Source organism: Monomorium pharaonis, chromosome 6 (assembly GCF_013373865.1).
Source record: "Monomorium pharaonis isolate MP-MQ-018 chromosome 6, ASM1337386v2, whole genome shotgun sequence".
NCBI lineage: Eukaryota > Metazoa > Arthropoda > Insecta > Hymenoptera > Formicidae > Monomorium > Monomorium pharaonis.
In genome coordinates this window covers 8763775-8784651 of record NC_050472.1, presented here as the reverse complement: position 1 = coordinate 8784651, position 20877 = coordinate 8763775, and the positions used below count along the sequence as shown (strand labels likewise).

Here is a 20877-nt window from a genome sequence, read left to right as displayed (position 1 = left end):
CGAGATAGAGAGTGGCACAAGGTTGCAGAACGTGACCGGATTGTGGCAAAATGCCGTCGGCGAACGTCAGCGATTTTTCGATCTTTTTTCGCCCCCTTTCTTTCTTTCTTTTCTCTCCTGTTTTCTATTATTTAATTCGTTTTTTAAAGCCCTCTCCCGGATATTTCTCCCGATAATTGAGTAACGCGACTTATTAATCTCGCGAGCGCGAATACAAGCGAAACCGCGTCCGCGTTGCTGGTTTATCGCGGACGAGTCGCGTACGGCCGGTCGCGAAAGCAAAAAGTGTAATAAACATGAATCACGTCCGCGGAGCGAAGATTTTTTCCCTCGGGACGATCACTAACGCAGCACTTCATCCGGTCAATCGACGGAACCGAGTGAATTAATGAAGAGGCGGATGGAACAAATTTCGCACGTCCGATTCGGAATTTAGTTCTGTCGCTGTTGTCGTCAACGAACGTTTTTCCTTCTCCTTTTTTTTTTCGAAAGTTTGGATACGGAGAGAAAAATCGTTCCGATACATCCGCGAGAACGCCGCGAAAAAGCGCGAGTTGAAAGAATTCTATGCGATAAAAAATGTTGCGTGCAAACGCAAAGGGAAAGAGAGATAGATAAGAAACGCCGCGCCGCCGGCGATAAATGCAAGAAAGTGCACTCTCGTATCGCTGAAGTATGGGAAATGTGACAGTATGAGAAACGGTTTCGGCAGTTGCATCGTTTTGCAGTCTACATTAAGCGCGACACCATATAACCGCAGCAAAAGAGGGAAAAATATATATATAGGTACATACGTGTACGCGTGGGTGTATATATATATATATATATATATATAATATATGTATGTATATTGCGTTGCGCGGATGTTGCAAAGATATTAATTTAATCGGGCCGCGTTTTGATATTTTTCCAGTTAATCCGGTTTTTCTTTGCGCGTGATGTTTTTACGGAAGCAACCGTGCCGAGCGTGGCCGCAGTGGAATTGCATTGTGTTTTACCGGTCGAAACCGGTTATGGAAAATAAAAGCTGCATTCGCGGTAAATACAAACTTCGTGCCGGCTATTAGCCTTTCTCCCCGCGTCAGATCAGAAATTCAGTGGTGTACGCGACAGGCGACGTTGTCGCGTAAAACCCGACGTTGAATATTACAGGGACATGTGTCCCCTGGAACTTTCGGAGTGCCGTTACGAGTGAGACGTCGCTTAAGAAATCGACAATTGCTTTCTTAAGCTTTATTCAAGTGTTAGGGAGGTGAGAATGGAGTCGCAACGACTATGAATCGACTGCTCTTGATATCGAGAGAGATTATCACGTGGATAAAGGAGGGGGTGAAACAGTAATCAATAAGGTTCTAATGCTGGAATTATTGACATAATTTCCTTACAAAGAAGGAAAGAAGATATAAAAGTTAATACACGATGTAAAGGTTTATTTGAATAGGACTAATTGGAAACATAGTTGCCATACTGCAGACGAGCAACCATCCCCTCTTTTAGCGACCCATCGCTCTCCACCAAGCGCCAGTACCAGTGGCACATAGAGTCCTATAATCAGAGAAGCGCGAACTCTACCCCCACCTTGCCACCCGCCGCCATCTTAGGATCGTACAGCCGCGTAGGTTGCGTATATGTGTACTCACCATGATTACAAGTGTGCATTTGTTTACACTGTGTAACAACACACACATGGGTCACGTGGACCCGACCAATCAGAAAGTAGAAACAAGATCGCGCTTCTCTTATTATAGGACTCTAGTGGCACATAGCTCCTTGTGGAATGGGATATTGTTATGGAAGAGATGGGGGGGGGGAGGCTCGTCTACAGTATGGCAACCTTGGAAATTTAGAAAAGAATCTTAGTTAAGGTGTATTATTGTAAGGTTTTCAGGCATTGTCTGGTAGAAAAACTGTACAGGATTTCAGAGTAGAGAGATTCTAAACTAAAAGCATATGTTGCAACCAGAGTTGCCAGGTCTCCGGTTTCCGGCCTTTTGAACAATTCTTTGGCTCTCCGGTGAACGGGAAGAATCTCCGACACTGATCTCTTTAAAATTTTCATAACCTTCTCTTTTAGGAGGTGCAAAGCAGCTTTGTAAGAAAGCAGACATATTTGGATCGCAATAATTGATCTCTGGAAGTAAGGTTCAAATTTGTTTGACTTCTCTTTTTTACACAGAGTTGACAATTTGGATAGCAACAATTAATTTCGGGCAATCGTCACCGGTCTTACAACCATGGTTGCAACATGAGACGTCTGCGGATTTAGTAGGGCGTCCCCTCGCGCGACGAGAGACTGCAAAATTTACACAGACCGGCGCTCGCGCGAATTTGAATAAGGAATGGCCCGTGAATTATTGGCTACTCTCCGGATATCGGCTTTCCTCGCCTCGGTGCGGCGCGAGGGATTCCCCGCCTCCGAGATCTCCCGATTCCCGGCCTAATTACGCCTTCGTCGCGTTTTATTTTATCCCCGTTCCCTCACTCCGGAAAACCCTCTCATTAATACGACTCGCGAGCCTTCTTACAAACTTTCCGCTCGGTGGACGTGTAAACGGCGTGAAAGCGACGAGGGGGACGGGGAGGGGCGCTTTTCACCCTCTTCGGCGCGGCTCGCGAACGCTCCTCTCGAACGAGATGGAAATGAAATTGCCTGTTGTGTCCCGAATTCGTTTTTCGCTGTCGCATCGCCTCGCATTAAAAGCGGTTGGTATACGGAACGGCTGCGTGCAATTCTCTCCGACGGCCTGCACCCGAGCGGCAAATTAAAAACGATGAGATCTGATATGAATTTATTAAGAAAACAAGGTGCACCTCTTTTCACCGAGAAAAATTCCCAGGGCGCGGATATATATATATATATATATATATTTTTACGCGCGGTTAAAACATTCTGGATTTTTCGCTGCTTCTAAATGAAGCGCTGACAGCGTGACACGATTGCAAATTCAGTGCCGATGAAATTGCGCGAAATGAAGATATTTTTAATTCAGTGTAATATCGCGCCGGAAACATTGGCGCGGTTCGAAAACGCAACGTTGTTTTTAAAAGCGCGACGGACTTGGTCGGCGCGGATGATTCGAAAATCTCGATCGGGATTTTATCTTAACGGTCACTCGCCGCATTTTGCGCGTAAGGGCCGATATCTTGTCTCAATCGGGGAGATTCCATTATTTTTATTACTCGCCCGGCAGCGTTTAACTTTCGTTCCTGACTTTATCTTCCCTTTCTACGGGTGGATTTACGCTGGCTCGGGTCCTCGGGCCTCTTCGTTCCCCCTTCGTAGGATGCTTGATCCCAATATCGTAATTGAGTGAGACATCGCCGCGCTAAAACATGCAATAAAATCGCGCGAGTAAATTGCGTGTTTACAGCTGCGGGGAGTGAGGGATCAGAAGCGACGACGACGCGCCGACCCCTGCATAGAAAACGTTTTGGGATCGAAGTAGAATCCAGTTCGATTTCTCCAAAAAATTATAAATTTTCGTTGAAAAACCGATGTAGATTCAAATTAAAAGTGTAATGCTTTGTAAACTCGATTCTAATTGCGAAATCTGAACAGGTTTTATTAGCTTTTTCCAACGTATAACTCTTTGAAAATATTTGTCGATATTTATTTTATATCAGAGTTCAGTAAAATATTGAAAATTTAAATATTTATGCTTTTACAAGTAAATATAATATTTAATTAACTTCTATCTGAAATTATTGGTTAAAGATAATTAAGTATCTAATTATGAAAAAGGGAAAATAATTAAAGAGAAATTTTTTTTTATTTCTTCTTTTTCAATTACTGATTATAATAATTAGAGAACTTATAAAACTAATGCTAACTCATTAAGAATATTTTTTAAAAATTGAATTATAAATACTTTTTATTAAACGCTAAGAAACCTAATTTGAACAATGTGAATCGTCAATCTAATTGAACCGTTCAATAATTGGCCATAATGTAATATATGTGTACATATAGACATTTGTTTTTTATGTGACATGTTTACTCATTAAAATACATAAATAAACATTATAACGTTAATTGTAATAATGTTAATTACAATAATATTATTATAATATCAGTAATATTACATAATGAAACTCATATAGAAATTTCCATAAATTTTCCCAAATACAGCTTAAATTTCGATTAGAATGCCCAAATAATCAAATTGCATTGCGATACCATTTTTTTATAAGTATAAATATTTGAATTGCTTTAATATTTAATTTTATTCTAATAAAAAATAAAAATAAAAAAATACTTCAGACAATGTTAAAAAGAGCTAATGGAGTCTGTTCAAATTTTGCAATAAAATTCGAATTTGCAAAATATTACATTTCTGACTGGAATTTCGTAATTTTCCTAAACAAAATCTATATAACATTTTTTAGAAAAAATCTAAAAATACTTTTATGCATAAAAAAGTACATAAAAATTGATTAATATATAACTTATGAAAATGAATTTTTTGTTATATTAAATTTAATGTTACAAAGATGAAAATTTCTATTCAGTGGCATAAAATGGGATCATCGTCTATTCGATTACATTACAAGTGTACTGATTTTAACCACGAAAAAAAGGAATACAAATTCCGGAATTATTTTTATTTTACTCTAAACAAATAACCCAATCTGGCCTAACCTAAAACCTAAAAACAGATTTCCTAATTAATATCGTAGTGTGATTTATTCCGTTTGAACAAGCTTTATCATTCTAATTGAAATTTAAGTTGCATTCGCGCAACATTTTCATCCGAGTCGAATCGCTCTTTCATTCGGACGCGTTTCAACTAAAAAATGTAAAGTAAATCATAAATTAAGTAAAAAGTACACATCGCGCATACATGGCTTCTCTATCGCGAACGGGATAATTTTAATACGGGACTTGCCGATCTCGGGGTCATTTTCGCAACACGCTATATAAACCGTGCACCGAATTATATACGCGGAACAACCTCGGGTTGCCTTTTTCGCATTCGTCAGTTTTTTTTTTTTTAAACCGTGATTCGCAATATTACACTGACCGCCGCCGGACAAATTAAATAAATACCGTACATAAAATCAATTTCATTTGTTTGCCGTAGATTGAATTACTTATTGCGATATTGCGTAACAAAAATATATCGGCACGCGCATGAGCGTAAGGTCGCGCATCCCACGATGCAGCGCGCGTGTATGCTCGACAAATGTTTACCCCGGCGGGTTTCGATCTGACGTTAATTCACTTAATATACCCGGCCGCGCGCTGGTAAACGATATCTTCCGGCGGCGGCGGCGGCGGCAAGCCCGTTCGTTCAACAAGAAGCGATCCGTCCGGCGACGACGGCGACGACGATGACAACGACAACCTCGATCATCGCTCTCTCTCTCTCTCTCTTTTTTTTTTTATCGTCGCAACCAGCCAGCCAGCCAGCCAGCCAACCATCGGCGGCATCGATTCTTCGCTTTATTCCTTTACGCGCGCGTCCGCGGCTTAACGTGTCACTTGCCCGATACCCAATATAAGACAACGCCGCGCTCTCGCCGTGCCGTGGAAAATGTGGCGGATGAATTTTACCACCGTTCAACATCAACAATATTGATTAAGTACACAGCGCATCGCGGCGGCCGGCGCAATCATCCCGCCACACCGTTGCCCGCACCGGGGGTTATCGCGATAACCGTACGGCCACTTCGCAATAATGTCAGTGGATATAACAAGCGCGCGACAAACCCCCATCCCCCCCTTTTTTTTTCCTCGCCACCCTTTTTTTATTTTTATCGCGCTCGATCAAATTACCTGACTTGGATGAAATATCGCTCTCTCCGTTATCGGAACGATTTGCCGCGAATGCTCAGGTATCACCAATGATTCTCTTTCCCGTACTTTTCTTTCTCTCTTTCTCTCTTTCTCTCTCTTACCTGCTGTGTCTCTCGAATATCAGTCGAAATGGAAACGCATTGAGTTTATTATAACAGAGGAGAAACTCGATTGAGAGGAGCGGAGAAAAATAATTTTTTTTCCGACCGAATATATTTTCAGATCCCGCGGTGGCTTATTTTATCCCGTCACAAAATGTTATTTCGGTATACAGAATTTTACCCGGTATAAGCGGGTCCCGTTTTTGTAACATCGTCCCCTTCATTGATTTAATTACCGCGGCTTCGTTCCGGCGGCGGCAGCTAAAACGGCGGATTAACGATTGCGCGGAGGCTCGTAATATGCATATGAAATAACATGCGAATGTTTAATGTAATGTAAAATTAAACGTTTTATAAACTCGTAAGTCCTTTCCGTTTGACGCAACGCGGATGAACGTGATGTCAGGTACATCGGATTCAATCGGGTCTTCTCGGCGTATTAATCGGATTAGCTGGAGAAACATAAATATGACAAAATTACCGTGATTAATTTTGCTATGATAAATGCGTAACTTTTATAAAGTAGAAGAGGCTATACGTGTATATTATATCCCTACATAGAGATATTTTTTATGTAGATTTTTTACCACTTTATTATCCACTTTTATTTTTATTTTAAACACTGTTTATGAAGAGTTATTATAATAGTTAACCAAGATAAATAGATATTTATATTTATTATATAAAAATGCATAACTCTTTATATCGCGTACAGAATAATATTTTTATCACTTTTAACAGTTTGTTTTCATTTATAAACTGTCTCTGGGTGCAAAAGGTAATTGTATCTACAGAAAAAGTGATTTGCTACTGTTCTTTTACTAAATAACATAAATTATCTTTAACAAAAAAAGTTTCCTTGATATTAGTTTTAAAGTATATTTATCACAAATTTTTACAAACTCATTATCATATAAAAAAGAATTTCTACTTTTTTTAAAAGATGTTATAAAATTGTAGGAAAAAATCAGAGTAATTAACGAACCGAAATTTTTCTTTAATTTAATATTTTTAAAATATTATATTACTAGGATTCAAAACGTATTTGGTGTTATAAATTTTAACAAAAAAAGTTTATTTTTAATAGATATTTTGTTTCAAATAAGTAATGAATTATTGTGAGTTTCTTACCAAGAAAATATTTATCTTCGCAAAGATGACTATTATTTCAAAGAAGGAAATGGAATCGCTTTTCTTAATAGGAAAATAATATTTTTCAGCGTAAGGACAGATTATGTTACACTTAGATATACATAAAATGAACGCAAATTTGTAGAAAAGAAAAAGTAATTCTGTTTTATTCGATTCTAATTAAATTATTACTACTATAGTAAAGTTAATTTTAAACTAATTTTAGCGCTAAATTAGTAAAGAAAATTAAACATTTAAAAACATATACTAACACTTTATGAAATATAAAACAAATATTTTTATTTTTTTCTAAATCTTAAAATAAGGTTAAATTTAAAATTCTTATAAATCGTAAAAGAAAACCATACTTTTCTTACGGAAAACAAAACCTTCTGCTGAATGTATTTCTTCTTATTTCTTTTTTTTCTCTTATTTTCTTTCTCCATTTTCTTACGCTTTTTTCTTCAATTTCTATTTTTCTGACGTATCAGTGAATGATATTCTGACTCGAGCTTTCCGTCTTCAAGATTTATGTTTCTTTTTTCGAGGTCCAACTTGCAGAAATGATATAATATCAAATGGAAACTCTTTTTTTTTATTAGAATACAAGTGAACTAGCTTTAGTCGAAGATTAATGCAGAATTAGGTCTAGAATTGTTTAAAACAGTTTAAGTAACGTCCGAGGCGGGTTATAAAAATAAAAGTAGTACACTGAACTCATCGTTCTCAAGACGTTACAAGTGTTAGGTACGCGCCTGTAATACAACTCCGCACAAATACAAAAAGATATTGAGATTGAACAGAAAAAATGTAATACAATATTAATACAATTATAAACAATAGCTAAGATTACACAGAATCTTATAGTGTATTTGTACTTGAATCTCCCATAAAAAATCACTTTTTAAAGAATTAGAGAAAAAAATATTTACGACGAAGGTTCAAAAACAAACTTGCGCCAGCAGAAAGTAAACGGCTACACCGACCGTAATTATTTAGGTTTATTTCGGAAACAAATGATAGCTAAAGTAGTATACAACTGAGCAATCAACATTACAAATTTCGTTATTATTAAAAAAAAGTATAATTGGCGCGTCTTAGCAATCTTCCTTATCCTCTCTTCCTTATAAATAAAATGGCGATTTTCGAAAGTGCATTCGCACAATTCTGAAGAAGGGGGAAAGAAACATTCCCTTGCGACGGTAATGATAGCGAGGGAGATATGCAGGCAGACAAATGTTTCAATCTACTCTTTATAATTGCGCATCTAAATTTTTCACCAAACAAATGCGAAGCTGGATGGTTACTCTCCTCCGAATGTATGTCAAGTGGTGCGGGCCCGCGATTTTCCAGCGGATAAGAGCAGCAGCAGCAGCAGCAGCAACTGGAACAACGACACAACGAAAACACACAGTATCGCAACACACGCCCCCGCGATTTTCTCATTGGATTAAGTTTCCCCGGCACAATCGCCGAAGAAGATTCGAGGCTGTTCCCTCGCGGTTCTACCGTGAAAAAACGATGAACGTAACCGCGGGAAGCTTTATAAATCTTAACGTCTACAAAAGTGGAGCACTTATTTCTATTTTAATCGCCCTCCTTTTATTCCTCTCTCTCTATCCTGCCCCTCCCCCCCCTTCCTTCCCACCCCCTTTCCTGCCGCCCTCGCTTGCTGTCTCGCGATAAACCGCCGTCTTCGTGGCGAGCAAGTGCTCCTTTCCATCCCCGACGAGCGAGAGCTCACGTCGCTCTCGGACAAGTGTCCATTTACTCCGAAAGGGCCGAGGAACGAGCATGGCAGCCGTGTAGTAAATCTCTCTCCGTCTTCCCTTCTGTCTCTCTTCTCATCTCCTCTAGCAGGGGGGAGGGGGGGTATCTTCCTTTCGTCTGTCCGACGGTGTGGGTGACCGACAAGCGAGAATTTCGCGGAGAACGGACGAAAGGAAATTACGTTCGCGGTGTCAGCTCTTAGGCGCGCTTCCTTACGACTTTCCTTCTTGCGCCCGATCGATATTACGCATACCTCGGTACCTATTGTAAGGGTATTACATCGGCGGCGCTAAGAGGAATATCGATTATTGGTCTTTTAAATTTTATACGGGAAAAAGATGCTACTGTTTTCCCTTTCTAATAAGAATAAACTCTCTAAAAACTATTTAACATGGTGGGGTAGGCGAGAGATGGTTCAGCTTCCCGAGTTTTCTTAAATATTTCAGATTTTTTACGGAGTTTTGTTAATTTATTGTCTTCCCATTGCGAAAGTTTTAAAGTTTATTATTACTTTTATGTTCCTTCCTCATAAGTCTACAACTTATATAAATTAAACTGTAACTATACTAGCAAACCTACTTAAAGATTAATAGTTTAAAGAAATATTATTTATATTTTTGTGTATATCGCTCATTTGCTACAACGACGTAATTAAAAAATTATAACTTTTTATTATAACTGTTTTTATCTGTAAAAAAGTTTTGATAAATTTCAAACATTGAGTAAAAAGCTATCAAACTGATACATCACAATCATTTTTTTATATTTTACTTATAAAACATTTTTTAATAATTTAAAACACAATTCAAACCGAAGAACTTGCTTTTTTATGTCGTATCAGATAAACGATATTATATAACAAACAAATTATTTATAAAAACACTTTAATATTCGAAAAATGTTTCAAGTTTCAACATATTATTTTTAATGGAACTATGTGTAATAATTTACAATTGTTATACATAACGAAAACTTTTTTCTTTGAAAAACTTTGATAAATCTATTTAAAATTTAATATATCAAGAAAGTTATAATTTTGTAAGCTCTTATTACATTTAGGGTAACTTTTATCACCAAACCATAACGGCAACAAACGAACAAATAATATTTTATGTTAATAGACTTTTTAAAGAGAAATTTTAATGCATATTAAAATATGTATTATCTATACAAACGTAAAGCTTTTACAACCATGTACACAAGGCTATAAAAAACTATTATTACACATTCATAGATATGAAAATATAAACTGCAATAATATCTTATTTCATAATTTGTTACCATGCACACAGAAAAAAAGAATATCAAACATTAGTGTATCAAGTTAAAATTAATATATCCTATTTAACTATTATTTTATATGCAAGAAATTATATTTTTAATATATAACATAAGGAGTTTGATAATCTTAAATATTTTAGCAAGTCAATATATATTTTTATTTCAATTTACTATAATAGTCATCTAAAGAATATAATTGATAATAATAGTATTAAAAATTTTTAATTCTTAATTGAAGATATTGTTATCCTTTATCTGAGGTTTTTTTCTCTCAACTCCTGAAAATTATTATTAAAAAGAATATAATTTTTATACTAAAACCATACAAAATTTCTTCAAGTAAGCGAGTTCTGTAATCAAATTATGTTTGTTTAACACTATATGCAGAGAAAAATCCAATTTCTCTCAGACCATTTACCTTTGTTATGTTACGAAAGCATTTAATTACTATAAAATATTAAACAGTATTGTTAAAATTATTATATTATTTGATAGAAAACACTTTTCAGTTTGTTTTCAAAGCTTTACTTTTAGCTTTTGTTAAAAAAATATTTTTTTTTAAAACAAATACATGCCAGTGTATTAGTGACCTTTCTCTATAATCTCATTTTAATATATAATATTTTAAAAAATAATAATTTCAAAATAAAGGAACGAGAAGGTTAATAATTCGTACGAATTGTTTTTGTGAAAGCTTTTCTGCGTCCTCCTATTTCTCTTTTGTGACAACTGATCTATCGTACTTACAGAAAGAATGTCAAAATAAAAGGAACAAAGAAAATCGTTTTCGATTAATCGACGCTTGTTACAAAATAGCTCAAGTTTATTGGGGTGAATTTTTCCGGCTAAGGGAGCAGGACGTCTTTGCGTGAGTGAGCGAGCGAGCGTTTTCCAGTCTCGACCAATTTCGAGTTACGACGAATGCCTTCGAAGGAAATCGGATCCCGACGGCGACGTCGACGGCGACAACGATGGCGATCGTCGCGTTATCGTCCCCGCTTATTCTAAATAAGGATTCAGCCACGCGCATCCCGACGCGCTCGACACGGGAATGCTATCGCGCGAGATTGCATTCGTCGCGCCGTTACGGTACGGAAATGTACCTGCGAAAAGAACGCGGAGGCGTTCCTTTTGAATGATCTCTTTCTCCGACGAACAATCGTTCTGCGTCGCGACAAACGAGGCCGGAGCTCCATCTTCTGCAAATTCGTTCCGCGTTGCAGCAAGGTACGAAATATAACATCTTACTATGGGAGATTGTCGATGTATTCTGTTAATCTCAATATATTTCACGCGCAGGAGTGATTCCAGAATTTGTCCAAGAAAAAGAAAGAAAAAAGAGATTATTTTATTACACAAATAGTAATTTTTGCTTTAATATATTGCTTTTTCGGAAATTGTAAAACTTAAAATGTTTCCTCATTTCTGATTTTAATTAAGAAAATATATTAGGTTTTGTAAATATTTTCTTTTTTACGAAAATATAGTCAAGATATAGTATTAAAGATAAAATTATATTGCCGTTAATACGTCATGATTATTACGTCAATGTTATGTATAATGTTAATTACCATTTCTTAAAAAAAATTTTTTTTAAGTATAAAATGGTTTTTTGAGAAACATTGTTAAATACTACTAGAAATCCAATATTAAATTAAAATTAAATAAAAAAGGAGAAGTGATATGTAAGCTAAAAAAAACATTATTTAATAAAACTAAATTATGAGACAATTTTTATCCCAAAGTACTTTAATATATCTTTAGGATTCACAGTAATGCCTTCGTGCATTGACATATGTAAGAGCCGTACTATTCAGACGAGTCTCTATTATACCATTGTGCTACGCAAATAATGTCTAAAATTTCAGGATTTGGCCCTTCAATCTTTCACTTGGATACCCGCATGATTTCACGTATAAAAATAAATCCGATCTTTAGCCAACTTTGTTAAGAGTTGCTTAAAAACCATTTAAAATATACATTGCGTACTAGTTATCGTTTTCATAATAAATCAATACTGCTTTCTATCGGCGCTTCACAGCAGATATCTCCTTTCTCTGCGGAGATGAATAGAGATTGTTTAGTATTATTGAAACCGCAATCTGCATTGATTATATCGACAAGAGCGCGGCGCGCTTTGTGCATCCCATAGGGAGAGAATCGATCGATCCGCCTTTTTACATAATGACGCGAGATTGCCAAAGGTAAATTTCCGAAGAACGTAACGAAGAAAACTCGGCGATTCTGAAAAGTGTATTTATCAAACGGAAAATGTAAAATTCTGCAAGAATAATCGGGACCAAAACCATTAAAGAGCGGGCGGAGGCAATCGACGATATTGTATGAAACTTGAAAGAGCTAGAGATAGAACGTCTATCAGATCTGTGTGTGTATATATTATATACTATGTGTGTGTGTGTGTGTTTGTGTGTGTGTGTTAATAATATTTGTAAAAAATTATTACAAGTATATATATATATGTATATATATTGCACTTTATAGTATAATATAATTGTTTAGAAATTAGAACAATATTATTATTTTTTATTCAACTAGTATTACGTTTCAAACTTTTTTATTTTATCATTAAAAGCAAACATTTTTTCAGATAAATTAAAGAACTCAGCCACATCAATATACCTGATGAAAAATAACTTATCAATTAAATAATTAAATCGATGTCTTTTCCATCAAAATGTATTGATTTGATGTTCAGTTATTATTATTTCTCATTAGACGTTTTTTTTTATGTGAAGTATATAAGTAGTAGTGTATGACCCGACTGCTCGCAGAAGACGTAACATTCATTACAAATGCATGTAATTAACATCTTCGATAACTGTTGGTACAGAAAAAGTTATATGATTCCATAAATAAAAAAGTTATATAAAAAATTATATATATATATATATAATTCCATAAATATAATTCCACTTACTAAATAAAACATAACTAATCTACTAAAAGTATATAGTTTGGGAAAGTAAAAATAATTAAATCGATAAAACACAGAAATCGGCACTTTTTAATAGGATAAATTCGTATATTAGTTAACATCCAAAAATAATAGATAAATAATAGAGAAATAACATTTAAAAAACAATTAAATGACGTTATTTCTACAATGATAATATGTCATCAAAAACGTCTGTGTTACGTTATTATTTAATATTTAATCGATTGACGTTACATGACCTTACAACTGGCACCCTGTGTTAGTAGACTGTTTAGTTGTTTATTGCTGGGTTTCATTCCCACTCTAACACGGAGTTGACTAACGCGAGGTTCCACTCACGAAGTAAAAGTAAGGAGACTTATCTATGTAGATTGAAAGTGGTCACGAAAAATGTTCCGTGTGTGGCCAGGTTTGCCGAATGAAATGACATGGACCATTTCGTTGCCATCTTGAAATTTGTATATGTACATAGTATTACGTTTAGTTGAGTTAGTAATGACTAAGTGTGTGTATGAAACACTACGTACTCATTATTAACTCAACTAAACGTAATACTACGTATGTACATATGTATACAAATTTCAAGACGGTGACGAAATGGTCCAAGTTTTCCATTCGGCAAACCTGGCCACATACGGAACATTTTCCGTAACAAACTTTTTCGCTTTACACTATAGAAGATACGTCTCCTTAGTCTTACTTCGTGATTCCACTGTATAATGATATCTTGCTACCTGAGTAAGCGCCTACAGCGCGCTCAAAGGAGATGCAGCCTTAAACATGTTACGATCACGTGATCACAGAGTAAGAAAAATTCTCTTTAGATGAGTTTCTTTCCTCATTTTTTCCTCGTTGGAGAGAAATAGAGAAAAGTACCATCTGCGCGGGGATCACAGACTTCTATAATATACTAGACTGCTAACCTTGATTCCCTAGACGTACCAGTATATAATGTACATGTTATATATGACTGAATAACCGATCGGAATATGTCGTCTGCTATGTATGTATGTATGTACATACATTCTTCGTCAAGTGGAATGTATATATACAAATATATATGCCAATAAATGTCACATATAAGTGTTACGAGTAATTTGTCAACATTTTTTAAATGTTTATATATATATATATATATATTTACATATACAATATATATCGTAGCAAATATATATATATATATATATATATATATATATATTTAAAGAATAATACTTAATAATACTAATAAATATATCATTAAAATTTGGTTATTTTATACAAAAATGCTCTTAAAATGAGGTTACATCATTTGTTGTTTAGTTTTAATACTTACGAAAAGAAATGTATACCCTTTCTTATATATATTTAGGCAGCCTTTTATCACATACCTTATTGTCATTTTGTCTTTTTCTTTTATATTACAATAGCAAAGAAAGAATGATGCGTTTAGCGCATAAGCATGCAAAGCGTCCAAGAAGAACGCTCTCATATAATCACATAATATATTGTATCATACATCTCACTCACTCCTCTAGTAATCCATAGTCATAGGACTATAAGATATTATTCACATTACAATCGGTAATTCAGTCTACCGCTTATGAGTTCCTATTTGCACATACTTTTTGGGTACACACGAAATGGAGAATATATGTACATATATAACGAGTTTAGCAGTCTAGTATATTGTCAAAGTCTGTGGTGGGGATAGCCTACTCTTCCAAAGTTAGACTATATTGGGCGAATTCCTTGCTCGATCTTTTCCGAGTCGACGACCGCCGATGCCGAGTCGTAACAGCGAGTCCTGGCCGTTTGAGTATAAATGAGAAAAATTTAAACAAAGAGTGAGAATCCCGTAAACGAACGAAATAAGCGAGCATCGAAAAACTTCCACGTTGGTAAGGTCGTCGATTCTCTGTGTAAAAAGCCACGCGTGATCGGTAGAACGCATTCACGTGCCGGAATCGAGCTTAATGTTTTGTGTGAGTCCGTCAAAAAAAGTACTTCCGTGATTAATATGACCGATCGACCCCCAAACGTGACGAGCTACCGCCGCATACTCCCGCCAGCAGTGTATTATCGTATCGCATCGTGTTTCAGAAAACACACGCCCGCCAGAAATCGCAGCTCCGAACGAGGTCGCAGAAGAGCCTTCGGTAATGACCGAAGTACGGTGACACATGTCCGCTATATTGGTTAGAATACGTGCGCGTCCCAGCGTAAATTGTATATAATAAGTTTAAAGCCCGTTTAAAATAGTCGCAAGTGACTTGCAACAGCCAATGATTGTCGAGCTTTAACTAGAAACTAAGCGTTGCGTTTTTTTGTAACGCGGTCACAAATTAACGTAGAGACTTGTGGCGTACCGTGCAGTATTATAAGATGCAATTGTTTCCGTAGAGAATAAAGCGAGATTGTAATTTGAGCGAAATCTTTCGTGCCGCAATGGTTGCGCGTATACGTTTCTCGCGAGTCTTGCTTGAAAGTATTATCGAAACAACGATCGCGCGTGTGATCATATGCCCTGTCACGTTCATTATCGTGTTCGCCATTACGACTTATTGTGTTGGCTTTGACTATCTTTAGTCTTCGCGAAGCGGAAATCTGGTGTTGAGCGGAGATTTCTCTCCCTGTGCGAACGAGCTACCGTATGCTATACCGTTACATCGTACATACGATATTATATATATATATTGAAGATTGGTAACTGATTCCTACTCGCCGCTCCATTTCTTTTTCTTTGTTTCTTTTCTTCTGCAATAAATGTTACTTGTCTATTAAAATTATTTTTCTTAACTAAATTACGTTAAAATTAATGGACTAAAAAATAAACTTAGTTAAATTAAAGGTTACATAAATAAAAAACTAACTCAGTTAAAATTAATTAATTTAACTCAAATTAAAATAAAAGTTAATTTTTGAGAAACTTTTTTTTAATATTGAAGTAAAGAAGCCATATATTTATTTAAGTCAGATTATCAACTCAATCACAGTATTGATTATCAAATATATTTAATATTTTATTTGTAAAGTAAGTAATTATATAATAATAATTATATTAATAAACAAAAAAAATGTTATTTTTTTATAATTTTCTTCTTTTGGTCAGATAAAAATTTTAACTTAAGAAAAAAGTTAATAATTAAAGTTTATATGTTTCAAAAATAACTAATTAAAATTAAAAATTAAATTAGTTATAATCAACTAAATTAAGTTAAAAGTTATCAATTTTATATTTATTCTTATTCTTAATTATTATAAATAGTTATTATCCAACCCTGATAATATTATGTTATGATGGCTGATAATGCATTTACTTTTATACCAACACAAAATATTCTAATGTTGTACAGCACTTTCAATGTTTTTGCAATTATACTATAATGTTCTAATTTATATAAAAATTCTGATATGTGCTAAAAAATTACGCAAAAATTATATAATATTTGTCATTTTTTTTTTTTAATCTTTTTTAGAATATGACGTCCAACTGTAGTCACTTGCATTATAATGATGCTAATTTTGATGACATAAAACACAACTCCTTTCGAGGTACGGATACTGATGATAACGAGACAACTGTCGATTGCATTTATCAATTTGTAAAAAATAGCTACAGTTATCAAGATGACTCCATTGATTATTGTAATAAATTTTGTACTACTAATATAATTGGACCACCTGAGGATTTATGTTATGAATATGTAAAAAAGACATTTAGTGATCATGAGGTACCGCTTACTGTCTTCTAGAAAATATAATGACATTTTAATTTTATGCCACACACACACACACACACAAAATGAAATAGTATTTAACTTTTTTTCCTAATTTAGATATTGACCGCATCTCGCACGAATATAGGTTTTGTGGCCGATACAGGTTTAACAACCGATATATGTTACAACATTGATAGTATGTATTATGATAGTACAGATTATGCATATTATACTATGGAGCTTATAATCGACCAAATTTCTATTGGTACATACAAAAATTTATATATAAAATAATTTTAAAAAAGAAAAATTTTTGTTTTAAAAAAGTTATTATATTTTTTCTTTTAAAGATATTGAGTATCATGTAGCTGTATATCCAATCAGAATCAGCAGATATGGAGCATTTAAACTTAACGACATAATTCAAATTTGGGCTCAAGATTCTGACAATCAGTGGTTCCTCTTGTGGAATGATTCATGGACAAATCCTTCAGAGGAAATGAAGCAAGAAAGAACATTACTTTCTATGCCTCTACATCCGTGCAACTTTAAAACCAAAATGCTCAGACTGGTATTTGACCATAGATTATTGGAGGAACACAAGCTAGATGCTGTAATGCTTACCGGAACATCAGAATTGATCCTTCCTAAAAGACCTCAAACAAAAAGTTTGAATATTTTATTAAGAGACATTCAATTCTACAACAATTTTTCGACGGTTGTTCGGCAAAACGTTGGCGGTATGCTATGTCCCACCGATATGCTTACATGGGTTCACGGCGATATATTTGACCTTCTAGACAATTTTCATAAACATGGCATTATCTGTAAAAGGTTAATAATCATCATCTTTAAATAATATTTAATTTTTGTATTTTTTTTATGAAAATAATTTTGATCCAATGTTACATACTTACAGAAATCTCATAGTACAGAGTATTTATAAGGATCATCTTGCGCATAAACAAGTATCTCATAAAGTCACCCCAGATTATATACAATCTCTTAAACAAAACTTAACAGTCAACGATTATTCTAATTATGATAAATTTATGAAAGATCTTAAATCCTGTTGGGATGAATCTAAGAAATCATATGACAGTTTCTCGAAGCTTTGTGTACGGTATATTTTAAGAAACCTATTTCTCAAATTATTTATTGTAATACCACATTAAAACTTTATTGTATATATTTTTACAGGATGAAACAATTTTAAATATATTAAAAAATTTAGACTTGAGGTCATTATGTCGCGTAGGTAGAGTAAATAAACGGTTAAATAATTTAACACGTGATCCTTTCCTTTACACAAGCTTGAACGTACGGAATATACATTTTACATATTGGCGCTCTAATCTTTGGTATAAATTTGATTACTTTGCCCACAGATGTAAATATTTAAAACAATTAGATCTGTCTTTTTGTGACATTCCAGTTCTGAAATTTAATATGTTTATTAATACTTGCGGCAAGCATTTAACGCATTTAAACTTATATTGTTGCCGATATGTTGACGACTCTGTTCTACTTCAAATTTCTAAGACGTGTCAAATTTTAAAAGGTATAAATAAATATACAAATATTATTACAAATGCGGATAAGTGACTAATAAATGTACACTTTGTTTAGAATTGGATTTAAGTAATTGTCATCTCGTAAATGATAAAGGATTTTCTTATCTTGAAAATCTGAAGTATTTGGAGCGTTTACATCTTCAGGAGTTACGAAGTATACAAACTAAAACTCTTTGCAAAATGCTGCAAAGAAATCAACAGCTACGTGACTTAAATTTAGCATACACATCTTTATACATAGACGATGTCACAATGGAATTAAAAAATTCATGTCCAAATTTGGAAACGATAAATTTAAAAATGGCAAGAATTACATCAAAAAGTATTTATGCTCTTGCTGATTGCAAGAATCTACGAGAAATAGATTTTGGTTTGGCTTAGTACGTATGTGAAATAATTTCTTTTAAAGTACATCGCTATTCTTTTTATTGAAATTTGTATATTTACTTCTATTGCACGCATTTTGATACAACTCTATTAATCTTCTGTTTGCGCTAAAAGACCATAGTAATTTTATGACTTTTTTGTTTATAACAGCATGGAAATGGAAGAAAATCAGGAAGATCTAGAAAAGAGCTTTCATAGATTGTTTTCTTCTCTGCGCTTAGAAAAACTCGACATAACCGACATTATGCTTACTTACAGTATTTTGGAAAGTTTAATAATGCTGTGCAAAAACTTAAAAAGCTTAACGTCTCACGGACGTACTGCGAAATCTGACTCCAACATTTTCCAGTGTCCTAAACTAGAGAAAATTATAGATAATGATTACTACAAATGGCGTCTTAATGATAACTGGTCTATTATATGGGACTGTTTTTCTCAGTCTGCATCACTTATGGAGAATCAAGAATGAAAAAATTTGACTATCTCTAACATAAACAAAGATCTCAAGAATAATCTCTAAAAACAAAGGGGCTATAAAAATTGTTTTTTTTAATCGTTTTCAAAAGATTGATTAATTTATTGACGTCAGAAATAACATCAAAATCAATCTTTCAATAGTAGCTGTAATATGTTTAAATTCTGAGACCTATGTATGGCGTAAATTATATCGTGATTGGTTTATTAATCATTTATATCATTTAATTTATTTAAAATATTTTTTAGCGCTGTTTCCTGATTACGTTTTTAATTGCTTATTGTGAATCTATATTATATGTAGTATTATATGTGAATATTAAATATTATATGGAGTATATGTAGATATTATGAAAGCTTCTTGAATGACAAACTGGCCTTGCGTGTGTGTGTGTGTGTGTGTGTGTCTTCTAATCTTTGCAAAATAAAGCAAGTGAATTTTTTTGCCCAAGAAATCTCGGGACTCTAGGATTGAGTATACCATTATTTATCACAATTAAAAGCTAATCCATTTAAAAGCTTGCATTAATGTTATACAATAAAATTATTATTAGATTTTTTATTATGATTTTAGTTTATGGAATATTATAACCGAAAGTGAATTTGACAGTTAACATCAAATTTTGGATAAGCTTAATAGAACCGCGACATTAGCGTGATAAAGTTTGCGTCACACGGCACGATTCCTTTATGTACTTAGCGTGATATTTGAATGAATCCTATTAACTATAATTGAATACAAATTAGTTTGTTGTGTTACGAGTGCGGTAGGTCAACTATTTCCTGCGAGTTCGGGAGCAGACGCACGAGACGAAGATGAGCGACTCGTAGCATAGTCATAGTATTCATTTTTTGTTAAATTGTATACTCAAATGTACTGATGACATCAGTTTTTCAATCGTTTGTTTTATTCATATGGTCATTTAAAAATCAGAAATTAGTTTTAAAATATATGTTATATATTTAAGAACAAACAGACTAAAAATGAACCTATTTCAATCATTTAAAGAATTTAAAAAAAAGATAGATATAGGTAGAGTGTTTGTTTTTAATGCAATTTAAAGTTAATTTGTTAACAATTTAATTACACAAAATATGTTAACAAATAATTCTACAATAACATCTTCGATTAACTTTTGTTACAGAAAAGTTATATAAATTATATAATTCCCTACTTACTAAGTAAAATATAACTAATCTACTAAAAGTATGTAGTTTGGGAAAGTAAAAATAATTAAATCGATGAAACACAGAAATCAACACTTTTTAATAGGATAAATTTTTATATTATTTAACATTCAAAAATAATAGATAAATAATAGAGAAATAATCTTTAAAAAACAATTAAATGACGTTATTTCTACAATATGTCGTCAAAAACGTCTGTGTCACGTTATTATTTAATCGATTGACGTTATATGACAAGAAATGACCTTACAACTGGCACTCTGTGTTAGTAGATTGTTCAGTTTTCTATTGCTGGGTTTCATTTCCACTCTAACACGGAGTTGACTAACGCAAGGTTCCACTGGGTGTTTCCAATTTGTTTGTTGAGTTAATTTTTTCTAGGGACGAAATATATGATAAGCATAACCCTCTAGTCTCATCACACTTTATGACAACTCAATGCTGTCTTATTGCCATTGAATTGAGTTAACTGACAGCAGCGACAATATGGAAGGTACGATATAGATAATAATTTTAA

General features: G+C 33.9%; 2 protein-coding genes across 6 annotated transcripts in view; both read left to right on the top strand.

The window, feature by feature from the left end:
* LOC105839462 (neuroligin-4, X-linked) overlaps positions 1-20877 on the top strand; it is a 391763-nt gene that overhangs the window by 196781 nt on the left and 174105 nt on the right. The window lies entirely within an intron of this gene.
* LOC118644091 lies at positions 14322-20088 on the top strand. 2 transcript variants are annotated; one of them, XM_036288019.1, is made up of 8 exons: positions 14322-14916; positions 16495-16749; positions 16855-17002; positions 17088-17571; positions 17657-17855; positions 17938-18298; positions 18367-18691; positions 18849-20088. In XM_036288019.1, exons 2-8 carry the CDS (start codon positions 16498-16500, stop codon positions 19165-19167), a joined length of 2088 nt encoding a protein of 695 aa, XP_036143912.1. In that variant the 5' UTR covers positions 14322-14916; positions 16495-16497; the 3' UTR covers positions 19168-20088. The 2 variants fall into 2 exon arrangements, with proteins under 2 accessions (XP_036143912.1, XP_036143911.1); XM_036288018.1 differs by lacking the exon at positions 14322-14916 and having other exon boundaries at positions 16191-16749.

Coding starts and splice junctions, on each gene's coding strand:
- LOC118644091 (XM_036288019.1), top strand. CDS start 16,498: ATGACGTCCAACTGTAGTCACTTGCATTATAATGATGCTAATTTTGAT. Junction 17,003..17,087: donor AATCGACCAAATTTCTATTG/GTACATACAAAA, acceptor TTTCTTTTAAAG/ATATTGAGTATCATGTAGCT. Junction 18,299..18,366: donor GACGTGTCAAATTTTAAAAG/GTATAAATAAAT, acceptor CACTTTGTTTAG/AATTGGATTTAAGTAATTGT.